Genomic DNA, 24,672 nt, shown 5'->3' with positions numbered 1-24,672 from the left:
CTCTGTTAACCATGGTTACCTGCAAGGAAACACGTGCCGTCATCATTGCTTTGCACAAAAAGGGCTTCACAGGCAAGGATATTGCTGCTAGTAAGATAGCACCTAAATCAACCATTTATCGGATCATCAAGAACTTCAAGGAGAGAGGTTCAATTGCTGTGAAGAAGGCGTCAGGGCGCCCAAGAAAGTCCAGCAAGCGCCAGGATCGTCTCCTAAAGTTGATTCAGCTGCGGGATCGGGGCACCACCAGTGCAGAGCTTGCTCAGGAATGGCAGCAGGCAGGTGCGAGTGCATCTGCACGCACAGTGAGGCGAAGACTTTTGGAGGATGGCCTGGTGTCAAGAAGGGCAGCAAAGAAGCCACTTCTCTCCAGGAAAAACATCAGGGACAGACTGATATACTGCAAAAGGTATAGGGATTGGACTGCTGAGGACCGGGGTAAAGTCATTTTCTCTGATGAATCCCCTTTCCGATTGTTTGGGGCATCCGGAAAAAAGCTTGTCCGGAGAAGACAAGGTGAGCGCTACCATCAGTCCTGTGTCATGCCAACAGTTAAGCATCCTGAGACCATTCATGTGTGGGGTTGCTTCTCAGCCAAGGGAGTGCGCTCACTCACAATTTTGCCTAAGAACACAGCCATGAATAAAGAATGGTACCAACACATCCTCCGAGAGCAACTTCTCCCAACCATCCAAGAACAGTTTGGTGACGACCAATGCCTTTTCCAGCATGATGGACAGTGGCGGCTCCTGAAAAAATTCTCAGGGGGGGCAATTTTTCTGATGATTTAGGTGACCTACACACATTTTTAAAAAGATATGTCCAGCAACAACATGAAGACAGGGGCAGCATATAAGTCAATACTGATATACACATTACTTGCTTCAAAAAGGCCTCATGGTTGAATTGGAAATATGTGCACCTGAGCAAGCAGGAGCTTTTGATAGAGGCTACTGAAAACATTGATGCAAGTTATTGGTAATAAGAATTTTTATAGACTTCCATATTCTGCCCTCTTGTATAGATTTGTGAAAATGAACAGTGATAGACATTTTGCCTGAAAACAGAATTTGAAAATAATTTCTAGAAAAGGTAAACACAGCTATCTGTATGGCTTTGTAAATATGAACAACCATATTCTGGCCAATTGTATAGATTTGTAAAAAAAATTGTTTACTTTTTTTAAAATGAAAAATAACTATTTTAAACAACATCAACTGTGAACTGATTTGGGCGTGTGTGTGTTAAAGAGACAGACAGGGAGGGACAAAGAGAGAGAGAGGCTACATTACTTGTACTGAAACTGTTCTCTTCTCTCTTTCAATGCAGCAAAGCGGTCAATGACTTTCTCATTGAAATCAGGCATGCTGAGGACTAGTTTACTAGTTACTTTTTAGCTTGCTGCATGATCCAATTCAGCTGATGCGCATAGCAATGCACGTAATGGCCTTTCTTGAAATGCTCACGCACCTTTTGCCTTCTCTCGCCTCATCACACTGGCTCCATCGTAAGCTTGCGCAATGAGTTTGACTTTCACGTCGTCGGCAAAAAGACCGGTCAGTCTCTCCAAAAGCACACTGGCGATTGAGACTGAGGTTGATTCCGAGATGGGAAGGAACTCAAAAAAGCGCTCCTGCACTTTGTGGTTGTCTCTTTGATGTGAACTTCTTTCAAAGAGACAATCGAGTTGCACTGAACGCTATAGCCATCTTGATAGTAGTACGTGAATTGATTGATGCTGCTACCCGCTCTTTTCTTAGTTACGTTCATGGTTACGTTACGTATGACGAAAGCGCGTAAGTGCAAGCCCTCAGAAACCCATAGAGATTGTATTGAAAGCTCAGAAATTTGAAAAAAATAGATTTTACATGGGAGTCTATGACAGACTTCTGGGCGATTTTCAACCTGACTGAAATCTCCCCAAAAGGGGGGGGGGCCATTTGAAGCACGACTTTAGCCTGATTGGACATTTAGTGGCAGTGTGGCACTGTGGCAGATCAGACGTCTAGATTACAACACTGATAACTACTGTTGCCGTGATATAATTGATTAGAAAAAAAATCCCTTCCTTTTCCCGTTTGGCAGTGCGTCGCCCATATCGCCCTATTGAACACACCGCCCCTGATGATGGAGCACCTTGCCATAAGGCAAAAGTGATAACTAAGTGGCTCGGGGAACAAAACATTGACATTTTGGGTCCATTGCCAGGAAACTCCCCAGACCTTAATCCCATTGAGAACTTGTGGTCGATCCTCAAGAGGCGGGTGGACAAACAAAAACCCACAAATTCTGACAAACTCCAAGCATTGATTATGCAAGAATGGGCTGCCATCAGTCAGGATGTGGCCCAGAAGTTAATTGACCAGCATGCCAGGGCGGATTGCAGAGGTCTTGAAAAAGAAGGGTCAACACTGCAAATATTGACTCTTTGCATAAACATAATGTAATTGTCAATAAAAGCCTTTGATTCTTATGGAATGCTTGTAATTATACTTCAGTATACCATAGTAACATCTGACAAAAATATCTCATAACACTGTAGCAGCGAACTTTGTGAAGACCAATACTTCTGTCATTCTCAAAACTTTTGACCACGACAGTAGGCTACGCAATCTACTAAAAATAAATGTCTACTTGTGAACCTCTGTTTTTTTTTCCAGTGATGCAATAAGTCCCAGGGCTATAGCCATATGCTGTAAAGCCAGGAAAGAAGAGATAGATTTAACTATTTCAATACAAGACAAACATGTAATGGGCCTATACTAGGGGCTACTGTGAAGTGAAGAAATGTCACACAAGGACATTGGACTGACACATTAAACCTTCTTTTTTTTGTTGCATAATAGACAAACAATACAAAGCAATAGGCCTAGACCATTCTGGGCTCAAACAATATCAAAACTAAAGAAAACATTCAAACAGAGATGGCTAAAGGTCGACCTCGACAGAACATAAATGATTTGGAGACTACCGGTATTAACGTTTTTGTGTTATTAGCGGGAACAGGATCCGAGACAGAGACGTTTTCATGGTACCGGGACACAACACTGGTGCGCGAATGAGTGGCTGGCTGGAACAGAAGAACAAGTTGTCATGGCAACTGTCTGCTCCTCCACCTGGATCAGCAGGAGCGGCGCAGCATCTCTCTTCTTTGTTCACTATTGTCTGTCTTGACAGGACCCAAAATCTGGACGGGCTCCATCGTGTGGTAAATGTGACTAACATTTTGTTTTGAGTTCTTGATGTTCTCAATTTTCGAAATTCAAGAGACACAACTGGCTCATCGCTAGCATACAGCTAGCTACAACAGGTGTAGACCTTACCGTGAAACTCTTACTTACAAGCCCTTAACCAACAATGCAGTTTTAAGAAAAATAAGAGTTAAGAAAACGTTTACTAAATAAACTAAAGTTTAAAAAAGTAACACAATAAAATAACAGTAACGAGGCTATATATAGGGGGTACCGGTACCAAGTCAGTGTGCGGGGATACAGGTTAGTCGAGGTAATTGAGGTAATATGTACATGTAGGGAGAGGTAAAGTGACTATGCATAGATAATGAACAGCAAGTAGCACCAGCATAAAAAATAAAAAAGGGGGGTCAATGCAAATAGTCCAGGTAGCCATTTAATTAACTCTTCAGCAGTTTTATGGCTTGGGGGTAGAAGCTGTTAAGGAGCCTTTTGGACCTAGACTTGGCGCTCTGGTACCACTTGCCATGGAGTAGCAGATAGAACAGTCTATGACTAGGGTGGCTGGAGTCTTTACCATTTTTAGGGCCTTCCTCTGACACCGCCTGGTGATGTACTGGGCCATACGCACTACACTCTGTAGCGCCTTGCGGTCGGATGCCGAGCAGTTGCCATACCAGGCGGTGATGCAACCAGTCAGGATGCTCTTGATGGTGCAGCTGTATAACTTTTTGAGGATCTGAGGACCCATGCCAAATCTTTTCAGTCTCCTGAGAGGGAATAGGCGTTGTCGTGCCCTCTTCTCGACTGTCTTGGTGTGCTTGGACCATGTTAGTTTGTTGGTGATGTGGACACCAAGGAACTTGAAGCTCTCGACCTGCTCCACTACAGCCCTGTCGATGTGAATGGGGGTGTGCTCAGCCCTCCTTTTCCTGTAGTCCACAATCAGCTCCTTTGTCTTGATCACATTGAGGGAGAGTTTGTTGTCCTGGCACCACACTGCCAGGTCTCTGACCTCCTCCCTATAGGCTCTCATCATTGTTGGTGATCAGGCTATTATTAGGCTTTTATTAGCAGTTCGTCATGTCTATTTTAATATTGAGGAATATTTCACTTTCTCTGGTCATAGCATGAATTTGTGCATGAGGCAGATGCAATGCGACTCGAGTTTCGCCATCAGGTGGAAGACATTGTCCCCTCTCTCTGGTCAGTCTCACCACTGAGACTAAACTCAAGCTTTGATAACAAAATACATCTCTGACTTCAGTCCGTTCAAGACAACTGGGAACTTGGGGAAAAAACGAGATCCGACTGGGAAAAATCGTTTTGAACGGACATCCAACTTGGAATTCCAAGACGGAAACTCAGCATCTTTCTAGAGCTCTGACTTTCCGACCTGAAGATCACTGACATCATGATTTTAACCTATTTCCCCCTCCTCAAGTTCCCAGTTGTCTTGAAAGCCACATAACCATCAGATGCAGTTCCATCAGTCCAGTAAAATAAAAAAGCAAATGATTAGCAAATTATTTCAATTTATGCTCAGCTGTGCCTTGCACGTGCTACACCAACTGATCTATTTTGTTATCAAAGCTTGAGTTTTGAAATAGCCTATAATATGGTCTGAGAAGAACAATATTGGCAGGCCAGGTATAGGCCAATAGCGACTATGCTGTGATAATGTATTAGGCCACATTCCTACAGAACTATTTTTATTTAGTAAACATTTTTGAGCGGTAGATCTCGGCTTTGTTTTTTGACTGCGAAAGTGATCCTGACTCCTGACAGGTTGGTGACCACTGTTCTAAACCATACTAAACTATCTTTGCCCAGAGAGCACTCATATGAAATCTAAGCGTCAATTGTTACTACGGCAACGTTATTTCTTCATTCATTCTTTTTGACAAACCAAGGGTGCTCTGCAAGCGCGCTGCGTTGGGCTCTCCTGATTGGCCAAGATTTAAGACATCAGTTAAGTTCAAGGTCGTCTATATTCTAGTAGCGCAGCGCCGATTATCAGATCCCAAAATGCCTGAGAGGGGGTTTTAATTTATCGTGAGCCACATTGCTTAGTATCATATTAATGTTCTTCCCGAGAAGTTAAACACTTCTCCTGTCATTGTGAGATCGGATCATCTGCACAGCACAACTACAATAAATGCGACCTGGAATAGGGCCACTGCAATACAGTCGTTTAAACAATTTTTGTGATTAGGGGAATCGTCCTTCAAGTTTGCACAAAATAAATCGCATACATGTGGACTGCAAATTTATTTTTTAATGACATTCGTATATATATTGTATTCTAAATGTTTCATTTTCGAAGATTAATACAATTACGAAAAACTCCCATTAGGTGTGTGTACCTTTCACTTTCTGCATTTTCCCAACTAAACAGCGTTGCACCTCAAACATATACAGTGGTTGTATGGAATTGTATTTGATTCACGAATCCGATGCATTTTCTATGAATATGCTAAACATTCTATACATATATAGAAATGGTTCAGTAATGCCATGTGATTGGTTGTCTCTTCAGTCATCCACTCCCTCTACTGTGAACCAGCAAGTTCACAAGCTCTCTCTCGCCTCAGCCTTCATGCACTGTTTGTGCCTCTGAGGAAATCAACGTCAGTCATACCGGTTTGGTAGAGAATACTAAACGGTCATTGCTGTCAATGAGAGCTGCAGTGTAGATTGTGGACTATTCGATTTACATCTTAAAGCAAACAGGCATAGAAGCAAGTTGCACCAAGGATTTTGAAATGTAAGAACATCATATTCCGCTAGAGCTTCTGGGAATGTTGATGACCGAGCAAGAAGAAGTCAGCTAGCAAGCCAGAGATAGCTTATAGCTACTCTAGTTAGTTATAGTAAAGGCCAACGAGGCTGTTCGTTTAGCTGAGAGTATTGGAGATTTAGCCATGTTTAGTGTTGGCGAACATTTGCCAGCTGCAACAATTCATCAGTCATACTTGGCTAATGTTAGCCAGGTAGCTAGCTACCTAAATATATTTGACTACCATATCTGGGGAGGGGAGGGTTTTGTGCTGTCATTCATGCTAGTTGGCTAGCTAGCTACAATTGATGCCTTCTCTCACACAGCTTCCTTGGGCCAACTCGTGTGTGTCTGCTTGTACCAAGCTGTGTATGGCAATGCGGCGGGTAACGGTGCCATTGGTCGCCGGGCTGGTCGTGGTGGTGTTGTCGCTGCTGGCTGAACACTGTTGGGCGGATGGTGGGGGCCCAAGCCTTGCTGAACGAGTTATTTGGGCAGTGAACGCTGGCGGGGAAGCTCATACAGACATGCATGGCATTAATTTCAAGAAGGATCCATTGGAAGGAAAGCTTGGGAAAGGTGAGTCTATGTAGGCATGGCTGGGTCATCAAAATGGCCCTATTAGCTTGGCTAACTATTTCCTGTTAATAATAGCAAAGGTGACTGCTAAATTGAATTGAACGCTATAGGCAGCTAGTCAGATCTGTGTGAAATGAGCTACAATTGTAACCATTTGGCTAAAAGCAAGTTAAATATTTGCTTCTGCCAGAGGGTGATCATGTTGTTGTAGAGATTTGTATTTCCCATAAGAAGATATGTAAAGCTAACTCATGCATGGTTTTGACTTCCGCTATTGAAGCTATTTAACCCAATGAAGAGTCTGCATTAGTAGGGCTGTCATATTTGTTGAGCTTCTCCCTCGAAATTGAAGCACCTCATGGAAGAATAGTAAACCCAACTGTGATAATGACTGATGATATTCAGAAATGTATTTCTTTAAAAGTAATTGGAAACTAATAACATGAGCAGTTAACAGTAAAGTATAATATAATGAGGTAAAGGATGCATTGATGAAATTTCATGTTTGATGTTGGATTATAGCAACTATGCTTAGTTCCACTGCATGTTCATTGATTTTTAAAAACACTTCATTCTGAAGGACATTTCATATTGTTTCTGACATCCATCCCACTAAAACTAAAGACCAAATGGGTCTGTCTGCAAATAGAAACCAGACAGCTAAGGAAACACTGACACTTGACACAGGTATATCGCCTCCCACTTGCCAGAACAGATACATCATGAATATTTTAACATGCCAAGCTATGGTTAGCCAGCAAGTTTGCATCTCACGTTTTTAAAAGGACCTTATCAGCCATAAAATGCATGTGCTATTTTCCTGGTTTTCACAGTTTGTGTGCAAATACAGTACAATAAATAAATGTATGCAGGTATCACTATACTGTTCGAGTACATGGGTAAGCAAATGGGTTTGTATTGTGTAAGCTTATGTAAGGAGTGTGTTGGGTGCATATGTGACAGAATTGCTTATAAATCGACAACGTAGTGAACAATCTACTCTGTATTTCCCTCTAGCTTCAGATTATGGAGTGCGTCTGCCCATATTGCGCTCTAGTCCCGAGGACCAGATTCTCTACCAGACAGAACGCTACAATGAGGATACTTTTGGCTATGAGGTGCCGATTCGTGAGGAAGGAGACTATATACTTGTCATGAAGTATGCAGAGGTCTACTTTGCCCAGTCTCAACAGAAGGTACGACTCAGATTCCAATCAAATCATCAAAATATGTTTTCTGTTTACATCTCAAAGTTATCACGCCTGTAAACATGAAGTCATAGTAATGTTATTCTAATTTGGCAGCAAATAATGTTGTTCAACTTAGATGATGTTGATAGTCTCCAAAAAAAGACAGTTTCCAACAGATGTTTTATTGCAAGGTAATTGATTACAAACTTTGACAAACTTGTGCACTTTGGACTGAGGATGTCTCATGCTATTTTCATGTTGCAAATCTGTCTGACTGAAATTATCCATTCTCTAGGTATTTGACGTGCGTCTTAATGACCATGTGGTGGTGAAAGATCTGGATATCTTTGAGCGGGTGGGTCACAGTACAGCTCATGATGAGATTGTGCCCTTCTCCATACGCCGCGGTAAGCTGAGTGTCCAGGGGGAGGTGTCCACCTTCAACGGCAAGCTCACTGTGGAGTTTGTCAAGGTGAGTTGACACAGCCAAAGTGTGTCACTGCTCAATGTTTTCTCCTCTCCTCCTGACCCATTAAAAAAATATTTTTCAGATGCATCCTCAAATTAAACAGTCAAGTACAAAATTGTCTTACCTGCACACAACTCTGAATGTATGTTTGTTTATGATTTTCTCTGTGTTACTAATCTTTTTTTGTGCAAATAATGGTAGGACAGTGTTTCTCTGCATGTTCATTCGACACATGGCTTTATCTCTGCTGTGAACTGATAACCTGCCCTATGTTTTCTCAGGGTTATTACGACAACCCCAAGGTCTGTGCTCTGTACGTGTTGAAGGGGACATTAGATGGTGAGCCTCATCAGTCTATTAACAGGAGAGTCTTCAGCAGTGCCAGTCAAAAATAGGACTTTCTAAGATGTTGTCTTTATAATTCTGAAATTATTAAAACAATTATAATGGCATGTCGTATTATTACAAAATTATTGCTCCCTTTTTTGTTTTAATCTCGCATTCCTTTTCAATAACATTATTAATTGGCTGCTCAATTAATTAATTGTATGCACAATCCAGTCTAAAGACATCACACCCTCTCCTCAATGTCTTACCTCTAAATTCTGTATGAACTTAATTTCACTCAACCCTATCTTTAAACCCATGATATCTCCCATATCTATATTTTCTGCATCTCAGATGTACCAAAACTCCAGCCTCACCCTGGACTGGAGAAACGTGAAGAACTTGAGGAGGAGGAGGACGAGGAGACTGAGGCAGGAGAGGAGGGTGGTAAGAAGAGTACCACAACAGCTCCCAAGTACAGGGTCCAGTCAGGCCCCAGAACGCCAAACCCGTATGCGGCCGACAATAGCAGCCTCATGTTCCCTATCCTGGTGGCGTTCGGGGTGTTCATACCTACACTCTTCTGCCTGTGTCGGCTGTGAGAATGTAAAATAGAGGGGGAAACAGGGGACATGATGGACAAGAGACTGAAGAGGGAGGGGGGGGGGGTCAAAGTGACATCAGAGACACAAGGAAAGGCAAGCAAGCAAACAGACAGGAGAGAGCATGAGAGCCAATGGTGATAACAGAGGACAAAAAAGAGACAACAAATTTGGAATGCAGGCGACAGAATAAAATGCCTTCCTCACTGACTTTAAGGTCACGCAGAGAAAAGGGGATGTAGAGAGTGAGTTTGTGTGTGTTGTACACATTTTCACCATGTTGTACATTACCACATCGCAAAGACATGATCTCACATGAGACAGGATTGACCACTTTCAAACCAGGTTTGTCTTGTCTTGCAGGAAGAGGCTGGGACTATACTGAGGGGTGCTGAAATGTGATTGGCTGTCCCTCTTTATAGACTAGTATGGCTTTGGATGAGGTGTGGCTTGACTGCAGATAGTATTTAGTCAGATGGTACAGGAGGTGATATCCAGAAAATTTACTGATTCTTAAAAATGTGTTTTAGAGAATGCGTGTTTGGAGGGGGCGGTGGGAGATGGTTGCCAATGCGGTCAGTTAGGCTTTTGAATGTTGTTTTTGCTCGCTTTTTTTTACTTTATTTTTGTTCTTGATTATCTCCAAACATGCTAATGTTGTAAAGCTAAAATTTATTTGAGCTTTTGATACTTAAGCTGTGCCATAATTTGTTAAGAAAAATAACATACTAATAATTTCAACAAGTCTGTACTGTTACAGCCTCATCTTATTCTATAGCAGAGAAATTATGTGTTTCATGTGCTGTTTGAAATGAAGGCTAATTGTGTTTTCACATCCAAGGTGGGTTTCACAATTATGTTGCATAATGTGTTTAAAATTGCAAGTTTCCTCAAATGTGATACTAGCAGGTACCTTTTTGAGACAGCTAGACTATGGAGTTATCAGAAATTGCAGGGTAAGAGTGCAGGGCTTGACATTAACTTTTTTAGCCACTTGTCCTTTGGACAAGTAGGACAGATGTTCTTTTTTTTACTTGTCCAAAAGCTCAAGTCACATGTCCAAAAATAAAAAATGGTCTGTAACACAATTTTTACATAATTGTAAGATGCAAGGAATCACTTTACAAAATAAAATGCATTTATATCTTTTTTTATCATAGGGAATGAGACAAAAATGTAGGCTACACTCTGCCTATTGGCTTCTTTGCATATTCAAGCCTGTCTCAAAACACAACACTGCCCCTTTAAGGCTCTCCTGGAGGATGGTTGGCCAATGGCCACCCTTGGTAGCCTATAAAATATTGCAACATTACGATTACAACCAAATACTTTCTTGTCTTTATAAAATAATTCCCTCCAGGGCTCGAGATTAAGGGACGATAAAAAATGTATATGGTTCAAAACAGACTAAAAAAGCAATGAGGCTGATGCAACAGATCAGAACGTTTAGCTTAAAATGTTGATAAAGTATTATTTCTTCATATTATAAGCTCAACAATGTGCTCATGGCTGTAGGCTATGCGGGAAGGTTCCAAAATGCAATTAGCGGGAAAACACTTGCCAAAAGCACACCACACGTGTGAGCGGTTTCATGTGATAGAGATAAAAATATATGTTAGAAATTAAGAAAGAGGGGAGATCTAAAGATGCATCAACTAGCATGGGTTACTTATATGACTAGGATTATGCCTTTGGCTGCTGGACATAATTTTTTTTGAAAACCAATAGAACATTTGGCATGTTAGGTGTTTCTAAAATAATTATTTCAAAATGTCTATGGTTGTATTTTGGCTAGGCTAGGCTACTTTTAAACAAGGTAAGCAATGCTTCATAAAATGACATAAAACGTCCAGGTTTTAAACAAGTTTATGGTTAAATAGTTAAATGCTGACCGCCTCCGCTCAGATTCAAGGTGGGTGATGTGCGGTGCGCAACAGGCACTGTCCTTCACTCTCCGGTCTTGTGACCATTTCATCTGAACGAACCGTGCTTCGAGTATGTCGACAGAATCAAGCCTTTAGATGTTAATGCTAATTATCCTGCATTATAATTGTCAAAAATGACTGACGTTTAGCCTATATTTCTGTCATTAAAAGTCTCATTAAAGTTTGGCTACATTTTCTGTCACCTCCCTCATGTCAGCATCGGTTTGGACATAAGGCTGTAGCCAATATGCATATCACCTACACTTTGACATGTAGGCTTTTTAATTTATGTATATGAAAAATAGATTTGAATATTATTCCAATGTTGGCCTCTGATTTAATTCTGATCTGAGTAATTGTTGGATAATGTGATTTTTTTTACTTGTCCATTCGGACAACTAAAATCAATATTGTTCTTGTCCCGGACAAGAGGACAAGCCTTAATGTCGAGCCCTGGAGTGTTTGAATCCTTTGAGGGTTTACATGGTTTTTAATCACATTGATGAAACCCTCTAACTTGTATGGGTTTTCCACTTAACGGTACATGGCTTGGTTTTCATCTGGTGAAAGGCCACCTCTGAAAGATAGTAAAATAGTTCAGAGTGATTTAGTTACATTGCCAACACCGAGGGACCTGGTAATTTAACAAATTCTCAAGCGAGTGGGACCGATCCCAATTCAGGAACATGTCTGAATTGTCACAGAGATGCATGTAGTGTAGTCCTTTGTCATGGTCACTGCCTTTTCCACTCATGACTGTGCATGCCTTCTTTTGATTCACCAAAGTGTTTTGTGTTGTAGAATTTTGTTCTATAAATCTCCTAGTAATCCTCCGTTCATAACACTGTGATTGATATGATTTTGTTTTTTAACTCACAATGTTGGTGCTGGAGTGATGATTAAGTACTAGGTCAAGATATAACGTAAACATCAGAGAAGTTATCCCAATACAATTTGGGTCATTAGGATGAATAATAACCGGAAGGTCCTAAGTATTCTTTTGGATTGATTTACTATTTATGTAAAGTCCTCATTTTGAAAGACTGCTGAATTATTTTAGTATATTGGAATGTAAACTTAGGACTTACAATTGTGTTGTGTGTGTGTGTGTGTGTGTGTGTGTGTGTGTGTGTGTGTGTGTGTGTGTGTGTGTGTGTGTGTATATATGTGTGTATATGTGTGTCAGCTATCCATAGCTAAACAGCTACCTAGAGGGTTAGAAAGTGAAATGAGGGGAGTTAACTAGTTCTTTCTATGTTAAATATATTTTGCTGAGGCAAACCAAGATTGTCAATGGTAGCCTAAATTGAAACTGTCTTTGAGTAGAAAGCTTGAGAGCAGCCTTCTTAACAATTATTTTATTGCATTTTGTGACATTTTTAAATTATGATATTCCCAGAGAAAAGTGTTTCTAAAAGCCTGCACACTTTTAGAACTAATTTGGGGAGCTATCAGTCAAATCAACATGACATAAAAACAATGTGCTTGCACCAGTCTTAATCATGATCTATATTCACTGTGCACCTGTGAGTAGATATGGTTGTGTGTGCATGTTTCACTATTGGGAATATTTTCCCTCTTCCCCATCCCATCTCTCCATTAAATAATATTTGTTAAGTTTAGGCCTGTTTTTTTTGTCTCATCAATCCCTTCGATTCCTTTCAAAAGCTGTTTCAAAAAACTTGCCTTAAAGTGGACTGCAGCATTTTGTTATTACTAATCTCTAAGGTTTCCCACGGACATATCCATATATCCTTCAATACAGTTAGCCTGGAAGTCAGTAGCTGCATGTTTGCATTATTTGTGTGTGTGTCTAACTGCCTCTGTATCAGGAACATAGCTCTTTCCATGAGGGACAAATCTTTTACCAAGCCTATTTTACACTTGCCTCTCCACACTTGTCATTGGTTTTATACTTGCTGAATACTTGACAAATAGATGATCCAGGTGTTTTAAATTATCTCTCTCACTCCTGAGGTTTCCCCCTCCATGTTCCATGCTGCTGGAGAAAAAAAACAGCCAGGGAGAGGTTACGATACTTGATGGTTAGCTGATAGTTGTTGTTTTGTATTTAAAAATACAATCCGTATCTAATAAGACAGAAGCACCTTTGTTACTTATTTGAAAAAATGAAAAAAAGTTAATTTAATTCAGCACCTAAGTTATAATCTTTTGTTGGCTAATTGACATCTCTACACAGTTGCGTGTGTATATACTGTAAGGTACAATATCACACTTATTGTAGTGTGACAGCGGTTATTTTCTCATCTAAATATTGCTATTATTGAGGTGTTAGGGTTTTTTAATGGTTAATTTTAAAGAAAACTGTGGCCTTTCTGCTGGGGATGATTTACAATGGTGGCATTGTAGAAAAGAAAAGGTCTTGACTGACAAATACTGACTGTCAGGAAGAGATGAGATTGGCGAAGTATGGAATTCTTTACATGTATTGTATAATTTAAATAAGAAAGTGGGGTTTAATCTTGAGATATTTGCTTAATGATGTAATAAGGATTTGTAGCTTTTTATTTTTTCTCAGGTTCTGTTTTGCTTTACTTTTCACCAGGATGTTTTAGTGGTGTGAAATTTTGCACTGCTTGGTTTATTTTCAAAGCATTTGTCTGTCATTTGTTGTGTGTAATTTTTCTTTTTATTGAGTCCTTGTTGCCTTGATTTTGAATACATTTGTGCGTTATCAGTGTCTGCTTTTGAGGTTCCTTTTTTTGGTGTGCTTTTGATTACTTCATTGCATGTTTAATTATTTTTTTATGTGAGCTCACCTAAGATAAGAACCAAATACTTGCTACATCACTCTCTCCCATTAGCCCTATTGAGGTACAGTTGGAACAACCATACACTCTTGTGCAGTCCAGTCTTATCACAGAATGAGAGTATATGAATTAATTAGTGTGAATGTGTGAGAGAAAGCATCAATGTCAATAAGGAATCCTACTCAACGTATTGATTTCTCCCACCCCAGGAGGGCTTCAGGCTTCAGGCTTCAGGCTGCAGGTGGACTGATGGAGTCATTTGAGATGCCCCCTCCTTACTCAGTTGTGGCTGTACAAATAACATCTACAAAGTGGGAACTGCTGATAAATGCTGTCTCTTTTTTTAATAAATGTGCTATTTTATCTAACTGATGTTTTGGCAAATTGTTTCCTTGTTTTGATTTATCTCATGTTTTACTATCCTTAGGGTTATTGTAGTACCCCTCGTGTAACTGAACAGTTCAACACTGTATAACGCTGAGATACTGTAGCCATCACAAGTAATGGGGAGACCTTAGAATTAGATTATATTTCTATATGGGAGACATGTAGAGCAAAATGACAGTAATGCAGATGAGAGATGTAAGAAGAGATGCTGTTACATTTTATATAAATGCAATGCATGGGCATACTACATTAGTATATTGAGCAAGTTCACCATACTTATGAAGTTGTACCATACTCAGCGGCGCGTTCAGCAGGACACAACGTTTTGGAACGTTAAGATAGAAATATAATATGTAGAACAAACATGTCTCTGACGTGTAGAACAAGGAATCATGTCGGCTTTATTGGTGGCATTTCTATCTGCAGTTTGGCAACTGAACGTGGCCGCTGGTGATCTCTAATTGGAATGCCATTTTTACCGCAGCGTTTCTAAACAGTCCGCCCTACTGGTAACTATGGTAACCTACTAGCGTTTTTCAGCCAATTACAATCGACTATTCTCAGCATGAGTTCTCCGTAGAGACGATTCGCCATCTTGAATTTAGTTAAAGTTGCAGACAGCCATCGACACAGTCGCCTCAACAAACACAAAACAACCAAGATATGAGCGGCTCTAACTCTCGAAACAAGACTGCAGCCACAGTCAAAGGACCGGACACCGATATCGGCCCAGCTGCAAATTCCAGGGAGCGAAAGTCCGGTGGAGGTGTGCTGAAGAGACTCAAATCGCGACGAAATCAAACCGATAAACAGCGGCCTGTTGTTACAGAAGACGAGCTAAGGGCGCTAGGAAGACACATCACACCGGACGAAGTCCTTGGTCTGCGTGTTGTTACACGGGGTAACGTTATGTTTAGAGCTGATGGTTGATGGGATTTGGATAAGATTCAAGTTAATGTATTCTACCTAACGTTAGCTTTGTTAGTGAACTAGCTAGCTAAGTTTGTACCAATGGTTTGAGGTAACCAAACAAAGAATCCGTCAACACACCAGATTCCCTGTCTGTATTTGCTGCTAACTACGAATTTCCTTCCAGATTATCTATGTAAACCTGAGGACAATGTCTACAATATTGACTTCACACGTTTCAAGATTAGAGATCTGGAGACTGGGACAGTGCTCTTTGAGATTGCTAAACCTCACAACTGTGGTAAACTCAAATAACGTTATATCTTGCCCAGCATAAAGTTTCAACTTTTCTGCCACACCATAAATAAGAGAGCTTGGATAGGCCACATCTTAAAGGTAAACTCAGCAATATGACATCATCATACACATTGGAGCATCTTCCTACTTATAGAAATGAAGTCCAGGTAGCTGTCAGCTTGAACAGGGCACCAGGCTCGATCTGTAAAACAGACCAGTTGGAAAAACCACTGCTAACGGGTGCACTCGTGGTGTTAGGTTGGGGCGCAAAACTAATGGTCAAATTTGCCAAGCCTGCCACTATATTTTCACTTTCCAACGAGGACTTGCCTCATTAGAAGGTATAAATGGGAAAGCAAAATATTCTTGGCAGATTTGAGCATTAGTTTAGTAAGCAGGAAGTTGTCCCGCTGTGTATGACAATGTCATATCGCTAAGTCTACTTAGAAGGGCTCAGACTAAATGAATTTGTCTATTATTTGAAAAAAGCCAAATTATTCCCTCTATGATAATTAATGTAGTCCTTACACACATGTTGTGGATACAATTTCAGGTTGAAATCAGAGATGACATGTTGACACTTATTTGGATGTCAATTACATTTGAATTCATGTTCTCTATCAGACCCTGAAGATGAAGAAGAGAATGGAGACGTAGACACCAGTGCTGGGCGCTTTGTGCGGTATCAGTTTACGCCGGCCTTCCTCAGACTGCGGACTGTTGGTGCAACGTAAGTCAGTGGATTAAACAGGAAACATCACATGCATGATCATTATTAGAAATCATATAACTCGTCGTTGAAAAACCACATACTGTGGTTATGCCTAAATGTTCCATAGTATATGTGCTTTCTGCTTTCCAATATGGCTGGCTTACCTCAAGCTCTAGTATGCTGTTAGCAACCTCACATTCAGTTGAGGTCTATTGCTTATAACTCAGCAGTTACTTATGCAGACGAATCATGATCAGTTTCATGCTCAGTTTCGTTTGCTGGTGTGGCTTTGCAGCTCTGGCAACTAATCAAACTGTGGTGACAGAGAGGATTTGGCAGAGCCCTGACACCACACTCCTAAAGTTGTATCACATGGCTGGAGACAATACAATTGAACGAATCATCCTTCATTTGGACTTTTAGGAATATAGATGTTCAATGAATAAAGCTACAATTCAAAGAGTTTAGGCCCTTTTATACAGCTACTGTTATGTTCAGCATATCCCTACTAGTATCTCAAGTGCCTCTCTTTCTTCCCCGCTTTCAGTGTTGAGTTCACCGTGGGGGACCGGCCTGTTAACAGCTTTCGCATGATAGAGAGGCATTATTTCCAGGATAAAGTTCTCAAGAACTTTGACTTTGACTTTGGATTCTGCATCCCAAACAGCCGCAACACTTGCGAACACATCTATGAGTTTCCCCAGCTCCCTGAGGACCTCAGTAAGTCTACTAGTAGTAGGAGCGCACCAGCAATGCCCCCTCTCACTTTGTCTATCAACTTTGTCTTAGCCTGGGTCCCTACAAGCTAAAGTAAAGACTGGCCACAACATAGCTGGCCAAGTCTAAGTCTATACTATACACATCCATAGAGAGCCAGTCAGGCCACTCACATTGTAAGATAAGTAATGTGGATACTAGACAGTCACACGGATCCCCTCCAGGAGTAATTTACTGTAAGCCAGGCTAAATGTGCATTCTGCTGTTCCTTATTTAGTTATTTCCAAACTGAAATCCCTTGTTTTTTTGTCTTTCTTTGAAGTTCGCCTAATGGTGGAGCACCCGTATGAGACCAGGTCAGACAGCTTCTACTTTGTGGACAACAAACTGATCATGCACAATAAGGCAGACTACGCCTACGATGGGGGCGAGTAGTGCCTGAATATTAACGTCTTGTGTGCAATGCAACGCAGGGGTCACATTGCCCCTGAACACAACAACCATATAGCCCTTTTGGGAACAGGAGTGTACTTCCTCCACTTCAGACATTCCAACAAACTTTACCAGTCCCAGGTTTGGGAAAACAGGACCATATCTGCCTTCAAAACAAGTTACTTCATTTATTTGATACCTCGTACCCCTCTGTTGCTGGGACTCATAGGAAACTCTTGTCAATCACTCTTTTGTAATGTTGAACACGTTTTTCTTTTAATATTTTCAAAATTTTCAAGTTTAAATGGTTAATTTAATACATATTATTTTAATCTGCCTTGAGTTAGTTCAGTATTTGTTGCAATATCCTTGTTTTTGAGTTGGACTGCATTTAGGCATGTCTTGTGGGTTTGTGTAACTCTTATCAGTCTAATGATCTAATACACTCATTCAAATTGAATAATATTAGTTTCAATTTCTCTAACATTTTTCGGGGTTGCCATCTCCCTGGTGAAAGGCCACTCTGTTACCAGACAGCTCTGCAGAGGGAATCGGGAACTTTACATGATCCCAAACTGAATGTTGAATACTGAACATTTTTAGCCCGTAAGATGAAAACTGGTTGAAGTTGAGCATGTTTTATGTTATTTTGTACACACAACAATAGTTGACAGATGGCACAATTGGATGGCAAGCCAATTCCAACTGTTTGATACTATCTAATTTGATTGAACAATAGTAAATACAGTTTTGCTACTCATTGTGCTCTAGTAACAATCATTATCCTTTGCTGTGTCTTCCCTCCTTAGATAGTGGGCTAAATATTCAGCTTTGAGACTAACAAATGCTCCATGACTTTGAAATCTTGCCTTGATAGAAGCTGTATTATTCATATTGGGTGTCCCATTTCACCTCTCTAGCTGTATATACAACCAATAATCCCTGTTGACTGAGACAATTTTGCATTAACTGCCTTTGGTAGTAAGTGACAGACAACACCCCTGGTCTTTTAAGTTGTTAGCATGTGTGACAGTGCTGTAAATGTACTTGTAGGGTGTTTGTGCCTGCTGGAGTGATACTGAGTCTCCCAATACTAAATTAAATCTCCCCCATGGGCTTTGTATTCAGACTGCTCAACTCAAGAGGCTTTGTGTGTGTGAGAGAAATCCCTGTCAAGTCCAGCTGTCGATCAGCTGTGCTCCACTACACATCTCTCCAACAACACACTCATCAACAGTAGTCAAAAGCAGGCTGGAAGAGATTGAATTACTTAACTCAGTCAGCTATGAAATGGTAACTACAAGTCAATGCTCAGTGGAAGGTATATTGTATGATGTGATGTTAATCACTTTCGAGACTTGTGATATGTGTCTGTTCTTTACAGTTACTGATGGAAAATTGTGATGGCATCCTCCATTTTAAATTCTGTATTTCTAATAGCACCTTCAAATGAACACTAATTATGGCTTTTACAAAATGGTCGCTACTGATATAATTTTTCCCTCTCAACCCCATAGATTTTTATTGAGCATATTGTACTTTTGCCTATTGATGAATGTGTTTTATGACAGACAAATCTCACAATGACTACAAAGTGTGCTGTCTTTTGAATGTTACATTTCAGGAACCATATCAAATACTATTGTCTACATCTATGGCTGTGTAATGGGTGAGGATCTGGTAAGAACTAGAAGCCCTCCTAACATTGCCTTTTATGTTCTGTTAGATTTGTTTTGTTTCTGCAAAACGAGGGGGAAATAAAAAAAACAAAAGCAATTTAAGAAAAAATGTTGCCTTCACTCATCAAACTAACCATTGTAGCATGCAGGTTTGCCCCTGTCGCCACTAGTTACCGCAGCCACAAAGTCATAATTATGGCTATACCACGCGCATTTCTACAATTTATCTTCTTCAAATCAGATTTTAAACCAAACCTTTAACCACGCTGCTAACATTATGCCTAACCTTAAATTAACACCAAAAAGCTAATTAGTATTTTCATTAATTTTTACGATACATAGCCAATTTGGACTTTGGCTGTGGTAACTAGTGACAACCGTTTGCCCTGAAATAATTAATTACCCATAGTGTATTGCTTTGTAGCAACACGTGCTTGATCGAACATGTCAGAGCCCATTGGAACGATGGTTGAAGCCTCGAGCAGTGAAGATGAAGATCTAGAACATTTTAAGGAAGCAGCTTGGAGTTCTGGCACATGTGGAACTAATGGTACACACAATGCCAACACGGCAGGTAAATTCAGCCAAACTTTAGTGTACCTTTACTTTAGCTAAGAACCAGGATGTAGTTAGCTAACGCTAACAGTTAGTCATAACAACAAATGTGGGGTGGGAGATGGATATCTAAGTGTGTGAAATCTTGAGCCAACGAGCAAATCTATTTTACCCCAAAAACGGCAGCAAAGTCCTAACAGTAACTACTGCTGTTTTAGATGGGGAAAGCAATGTCAAGCAATCCCGTCGGTAAGTTTTCATTTACTCTGAAATCCTGCTATCCCCTCTCTATTTTTGACTCATCATGAATATAAGTTTTGCATCAAGTTTGGCTTTACCAGCTACACTTTTACTGTTTTATGTTATGCCATGGTCAACAGTGTGGCTGAATCTAAACATGAACATGATGGGAACGATCTTCAGACGACCCCGGAGTTCCGTGCGCACGTTGCAAAGAAATTAGGGGCTATGCTTGAAAGGTATTTATTATTTATCATGTGAAAATGTTAATAAACATCAATTTTACTATTTTAGCTAGTTACATCAAACTGTTATAGCCTTTGCCTCATGTTACCGCCACCTGTCTACTTTTCAGTAGCCTACTTTAATCTAACTATGCAATTTGATGTTCAGTTGTATTTCAGTGATATCTGCAGAAACATCAAGACCCTGCACAGAGTCAACCAAATGTGAAGATGAAGGTGAGGGTGTATCCAGAAATGGGTTTGCATTGAAACTGATACAGTAGTTACAAAATGTATGATGTGTTGTCAGATATGATGTAATGTAGATGCTGGATGTGGTCTTGATCTTATTTCTTGGTTTTAAAGGGTTCCGGCTGTTCACCACATCCGTCCCAGGAGAGTTTACCATTGATCCCCCTCCTTCTCCTGTAAGGCGTTGGCCCATCCCCAGCTCAAGGTGATGCTTGTTCTATGTAGGGCTGGCCTTTTAACCTTTGGGATGTGTGAGGTGGTTTGATGTCACCTTCATTCCTACTTTGGGAAGGAATCCTTATACAGTAGCATTGCATACTGTAATAAATGTTTGTTTCTGCAATGTTCTTCTAGTGACAGTGACAGTGAGATGGAGATGAGACTGAGAGAGGCGGCAGTGTCAGTCACAGACCTCCTATCATCGGCTCTCCCCAGCGCGGTTACACCTTCCCTGCCGGAGTCCCCCAGCTCAGAGAAAATTAAGAAGAAGAAGAACAACGAAGGAGAGGAGGTAGAAAGAGAGGACCGTAATAACAGCCCTGTCCCAAAGACAAATAAGAAAAGGAAAGCTCTCCAGGGGGAGTGTGAAGAGGGAGAGAACTGTGGAGAATCCTCACCTAATGCTAAAATCGATGAGGAGCAGAAGACGCCAGAGGAGGACAGTCTTCCCCTGAAGGTCAAGAAGAAAAAGAAACAAAAAGGCACAGATGAAAGGGTGGAAGATGAAGTATAAAAGCACTGAGCGACTTCTGAACTTGTGTGCTGTGATTTGCGATATTGGCTGTTTGTTCCATACTTGTGAGACCTGTTGTACTTGGGAATCTTAGCATTGATTATAACATGGTCAGGTCATACACTGTCATATCACAGCAATTTTGTACTACTTTGTAGATTGCATTCCAGAAAATAACAATGTGATCTTTCAGAAATGTGAAATAAGTATTTCACCAGATATTTGATGACCTTTTTCTCTTCCCAAAACACAATTTGTGCTATGCCTTGTTTTGTAAAGAAAGTAGTTTACACTGAGGTTGAGTTACATGTACATTTAAGAGCAGAATACTATACAAGAATTGAGAGCATTTTTATTAACACTTTTCTATTGATAACGTACACACACTGGCCAGTTTATTAGGTACACCACCCCGTTCACAAAAATGGATCGCTTGTACAGACAGTGAGTCACTTGGCTGTGGCTTGCTATATAAAGCAGGCATCGAGGCATTCAATTACTGTTCGATTGAATGTTAGAATGGGCAAAACGAGTGACCTAAGTGACTTTGAGCATGGAATGATCGTCGGTGCCAGGTGAGACAAAATGGTGCGACAAACAAAAACATCCACTCAGTGGCAGTACTGTGGGAGAAAACAGCTTGTTGATGAGAGAGGGTGAAGGAAAATGGCAAGAATCGTGCAAGCTAACAGGCGGGCCACAAACAGACAAATAACGGAGCAGAACGGCGTCTCGGAACACACAACTCATCGATCCTTGTCACGAATGGGCTATTGCAGCAGACGACCACACCGGGTTCCTCTCCTGTCAGCTAAAAACAAGAAGAAGCGGCTCCAGTGGGCACACGATCACCGACAAATGCTGTTGCGTTATGCTGATGGCAGAGTCAGGATTTGGTGTAAGCAGCATGAATCCATGGACCCATCCTGCCTGGTGTCAACGGTACAGGCTGGTGGCGGTGGTGTACTGGTGTGGGGAATGTTTTCCTGGTATACGTTAGGTCTCTTGATACCAATTGAGCAACAAACGTTTCCGACACCTTATAGAATTCATGCCCCGAAAAATTTGGGCTGTTCTGGAAGCAAAGGGGGTCCGACCCAGCACAAGATGGGCGCAGTGCATAATTTGAGCCAGATCTTGCCAGAACAGGATCCGGCACCTCTCCGTTTTGGACTATTTCGTTCCGCAACCTATTTGGCCGGATCCGGTACCTCTCATGGTATGAAAAAAAATATTCTCCGGCCACCCCCCAAAAATAAACTTAATCTGAAAAAATAGATCTTCAGCCAAGGCCTGATATTCTAAGAGTTGATTCGGGTTGGGCCGGCCCGGGTTTATGGTTTGCCCAACATTTCAACATATGTTTGAGACCAACGTGTGACCGTGGCTGTGTGAGAAGCGCGCCTGTATCACAGCTCTAGAATGAGATTCACTTTCTATGATCTTTCTCTGCTCTGATAGACATGAGCCTGCAACTCATCTCTCCAGCATTGCACGTCATTTATTTCCTTATAGAATCATAGCAGGGAGAAGGGTTCTGGAGGAGCTGCAGCGCCCCTGATGAATTGAAATACATTTGCCAAAGTTTTAGAATTACTGCTGTCTGTTCAGAAATAAATGAAATTATTCAGAATAGTCTGCTACACCTATAATTTAGCCACAAAGGATTAATTGCTTCTTTAAAAAAATAGCCAAGCTGTGGATTGTGTGTTGCCAAATAACAAGGCATAGCCTACAGTCGGGAACGCATGGAGAATCTGTCAGTGAACAGCATGCAGACAAAACAGGCCTTCCAACACAGGTTGGAAAGCAAATGAATCCTGCTGAAAAGAGAAGACTAATCTGTCTGCTGTAGGCTTCCAAAATATTTGATCAACTTCCAAATATTGTTTTACAAAGTAAAATAGCCTCAGCTTAGGTGTGTGTGTAGGTGTTTTACAAAGAAAACGAGAGAGAGAGGCTTTTTGCATGAACACCGGCTGTCACCAGCGAGTGAGCTGTGCATGGTGAGTAAGTGAAACTGGAAAGCATTTTTAGGACTATAATGTCCTCCTCATATTGTAGCCTACAATACAGTGCCTTGCAAAAGTATTCATCCCCCTTGGCGTTTTTCATATTTTGTTGCATTACAACCTGTAATTTAAATGGATTTGTATTTTTATTTCATGTAATGGACATACACAAAACAGTCCAAATTGGTGAAGTGAAATGAAAAAAAAGAAGTTGTTTAAAGCAATTCTACAAAATACATAACAAAAAAGTGGTGCGTGCATATGTACGGTCGTGGTCAAAGGTTTTGAGAATGACACAAGTATTGGTCTTCACAAAGTTTGCTGCTTCTGTGTTTTTATATATTTTTGTCAGATGTTACTATGGTATACTGAAGTATAAATACAAGCATTCCATAAGTGTCAACGGCTTTTATTGACAAATACATTAAGTTTATGCAAAGAGTCAATATATGCAGTGTTGACCCTTCTTTTTCAAGACCTCTGCAATCCGCCTTGGCATGCTGTCAATTAACTTCTGGGCCACATCCTGACTGATGGCAGCCCATTCTTGCATAATCAATGCTTGGAGTTTGTCAGAATTTGTGGGGTTTTGTTTGTCCACCTGCCTCTTGGGGATCGACCACAAGTTCTCAATGGGATTAAGGTCTGGGGAGTTTCCTGGCCATGGACCCAAAATGTTGATGTTTTGTTCCCCGAGCCACTTAGTTATCACTTTTGCCTTATGGCAAGGTGCTCCATCATGCTGGAAAAGGAATTGGTCGTCACCAAACTGTTCTTGGATGGTTGGGAGAAGTTGCTCTCGGAGGATGTGTTGGTACCATTCTTTATTCATGGCTGTGTTCTTAGGCAAAATTGTGAGTGAGCCCACTCCCTTGGCTGAGAAGCAACCCCACACTTGAATGGTCTCAGGATGCTTAACTGTTGCACTCACACCTGCCTGCTGCCATTCCTGAGCAAGCTCTGCACTGGTGGTGCCCCGATCCTGCAGCTCAATCAACTTTAGGAGACGGTCCTGGCGCTTGCTGGACTTTCTTGGGCGCCCTGAAGCCTTCTTAACAACAATTGAACCTCTCTCCTTGAAGTTCTTGATGATCCGATAAATGGTTGATTTAGGTGCTATCTTACTAGCAGCAATATCCTTGCCTGTGAAGCCCTTTTTGTGCAAAGCAATGATGACGGCACGTGTTTCCTTGCAGGTAACCATGGTTAACAGAGGAAGAACAATGATTTCAAGCACCACCCTCCTTTTAAAGCTTCCAGTCTGTTATTCTAACTCAATCAGCATGACAGTGTGATCTCCAGCGCTGTCCTCGTCAACAATCACCTGTGTTAACGAGAGAATCACTGACATGATGTCAGTTGGTCCTTTTGTGGCAGGGCTGAAATGCAGTGGAAATGTTTTTTGGGGATTAAGTTCATTTCCATGGCAAAGAGGGACTTTGCAATAAATTGCAATTCATCTGATCACTCTTCATAACATTCTGGAGTATATGCAAATTGCCATCATAAAAACTGAGGCAGCAGACTTGGTGAAAATTAATATTTGTGTCATTCTCAAAACTTTTGACCACGACTGTATTCACCCGCTTTGCTATGAAGCCCCTAAATAAGATCTGGTGCAACCAATTACCTTCAGAAGTCACATAATTAGTTAAATAAAGTCCACCTGTGTGCAATCTAAGTGTCACAT

General features: G+C 40.9%; 4 protein-coding genes across 4 annotated transcripts in view; 3 read left to right on the top strand and 1 right to left on the bottom strand.

Moving 5' to 3' along the window:
* The first annotated feature begins 5,719 nt into the window (after window positions 1–5,719).
* On the top strand, window positions 5,720–11,248 carry LOC311141805 (malectin-like). The gene is made up of 6 exons (XM_084177275.1): window positions 5,720–5,958; window positions 6,297–6,549; window positions 7,567–7,745; window positions 8,035–8,211; window positions 8,490–8,547; window positions 8,890–11,248. Exons 2-6 carry the CDS (start codon window positions 6,342–6,344, stop codon window positions 9,135–9,137), a joined length of 870 nt encoding a protein of 289 aa, XP_084033401.1. The 5' UTR covers window positions 5,720–5,958; window positions 6,297–6,341; the 3' UTR covers window positions 9,138–11,248.
* A 3,571-nt stretch (window positions 11,249–14,819) lies between these two features.
* Window positions 14,820–18,050, top strand: LOC311141808 (protein unc-119 homolog B-like). The gene is made up of 5 exons (XM_084177279.1): window positions 14,820–15,121; window positions 15,317–15,430; window positions 16,051–16,156; window positions 16,686–16,858; window positions 17,178–18,050. The coding sequence occupies exons 1-5, from the start codon at window positions 14,884–14,886 to the stop codon at window positions 17,288–17,290; spliced, it is 744 nt and encodes a 247-aa protein (XP_084033405.1). The 5' UTR covers window positions 14,820–14,883; the 3' UTR covers window positions 17,291–18,050.
* A 1,084-nt stretch (window positions 18,051–19,134) lies between these two features.
* On the top strand, window positions 19,135–24,575 carry LOC311141807 (protein CUSTOS-like). Its single transcript, XM_084177278.1, has 6 exons — window positions 19,135–19,540; window positions 19,740–19,770; window positions 19,902–20,000; window positions 20,155–20,222; window positions 20,352–20,442; window positions 20,592–24,575. Exons 1-6 carry the CDS (start codon window positions 19,411–19,413, stop codon window positions 20,968–20,970), a joined length of 798 nt encoding a protein of 265 aa, XP_084033404.1. The 5' UTR covers window positions 19,135–19,410; the 3' UTR covers window positions 20,971–24,575.
* Window positions 20,822–24,672, bottom strand: part of LOC311141798 (hepatocyte nuclear factor 1-alpha-like) — a 41,926-nt gene continuing 38,075 nt past the window's right edge. The window contains exon 10 of the mRNA XM_084177262.1: window positions 20,822–20,907. Coding sequence (XP_084033388.1) covers window positions 20,861–20,907 — 47 coding nt within the window. The 3' untranslated portion in view covers window positions 20,822–20,860. The remainder of the gene's footprint in view (window positions 20,908–24,672) is intronic.

Source organism: Coregonus lavaretus (genome assembly GCF_964263955.1).
Source record: "Coregonus lavaretus genome assembly, chromosome: 14".
NCBI lineage: Eukaryota > Metazoa > Chordata > Actinopteri > Salmoniformes > Salmonidae > Coregonus > Coregonus lavaretus.
Note: the sequence above shows the minus strand (reverse complement) of the source record. Positions and strands in the feature narration are given on the sequence as shown.

What these genes read in the sequence shown, in the direction of transcription:
- LOC311141808 (XM_084177279.1), top strand. Translation starts at nt 14,884, where the DNA reads ATGAGCGGCTCTAACTCTCGAAACAAGACTGCAGCCACAGTCAAAGGA. An exon ending in TCTGCGTGTTGTTACACGGG is followed by an intron (nt 15,122 to 15,316) that starts GTAACGTTATGT and finishes ATTTCCTTCCAG; the next exon opens with ATTATCTATGTAAACCTGAG. An exon ending in CCAGCTCCCTGAGGACCTCA is followed by an intron (nt 16,859 to 17,177) that starts GTAAGTCTACTA and finishes CTTTCTTTGAAG; the next exon opens with TTCGCCTAATGGTGGAGCAC.
- LOC311141807 (XM_084177278.1), top strand. Translation starts at nt 19,411, where the DNA reads ATGTCAGAGCCCATTGGAACGATGGTTGAAGCCTCGAGCAGTGAAGAT. An exon ending in ACACAATGCCAACACGGCAG is followed by an intron (nt 19,541 to 19,739) that starts GTAAATTCAGCC and finishes CTGCTGTTTTAG; the next exon opens with ATGGGGAAAGCAATGTCAAG. An exon ending in TTAGGGGCTATGCTTGAAAG is followed by an intron (nt 20,001 to 20,154) that starts GTATTTATTATT and finishes TTTGATGTTCAG; the next exon opens with TTGTATTTCAGTGATATCTG.
- LOC311141805 (XM_084177275.1), top strand. Translation starts at nt 6,342, where the DNA reads ATGGCAATGCGGCGGGTAACGGTGCCATTGGTCGCCGGGCTGGTCGTG. An exon ending in GGAAGGAAAGCTTGGGAAAG is followed by an intron (nt 6,550 to 7,566) that starts GTGAGTCTATGT and finishes ATTTCCCTCTAG; the next exon opens with CTTCAGATTATGGAGTGCGT. An exon ending in TCACTGTGGAGTTTGTCAAG is followed by an intron (nt 8,212 to 8,489) that starts GTGAGTTGACAC and finishes ATGTTTTCTCAG; the next exon opens with GGTTATTACGACAACCCCAA.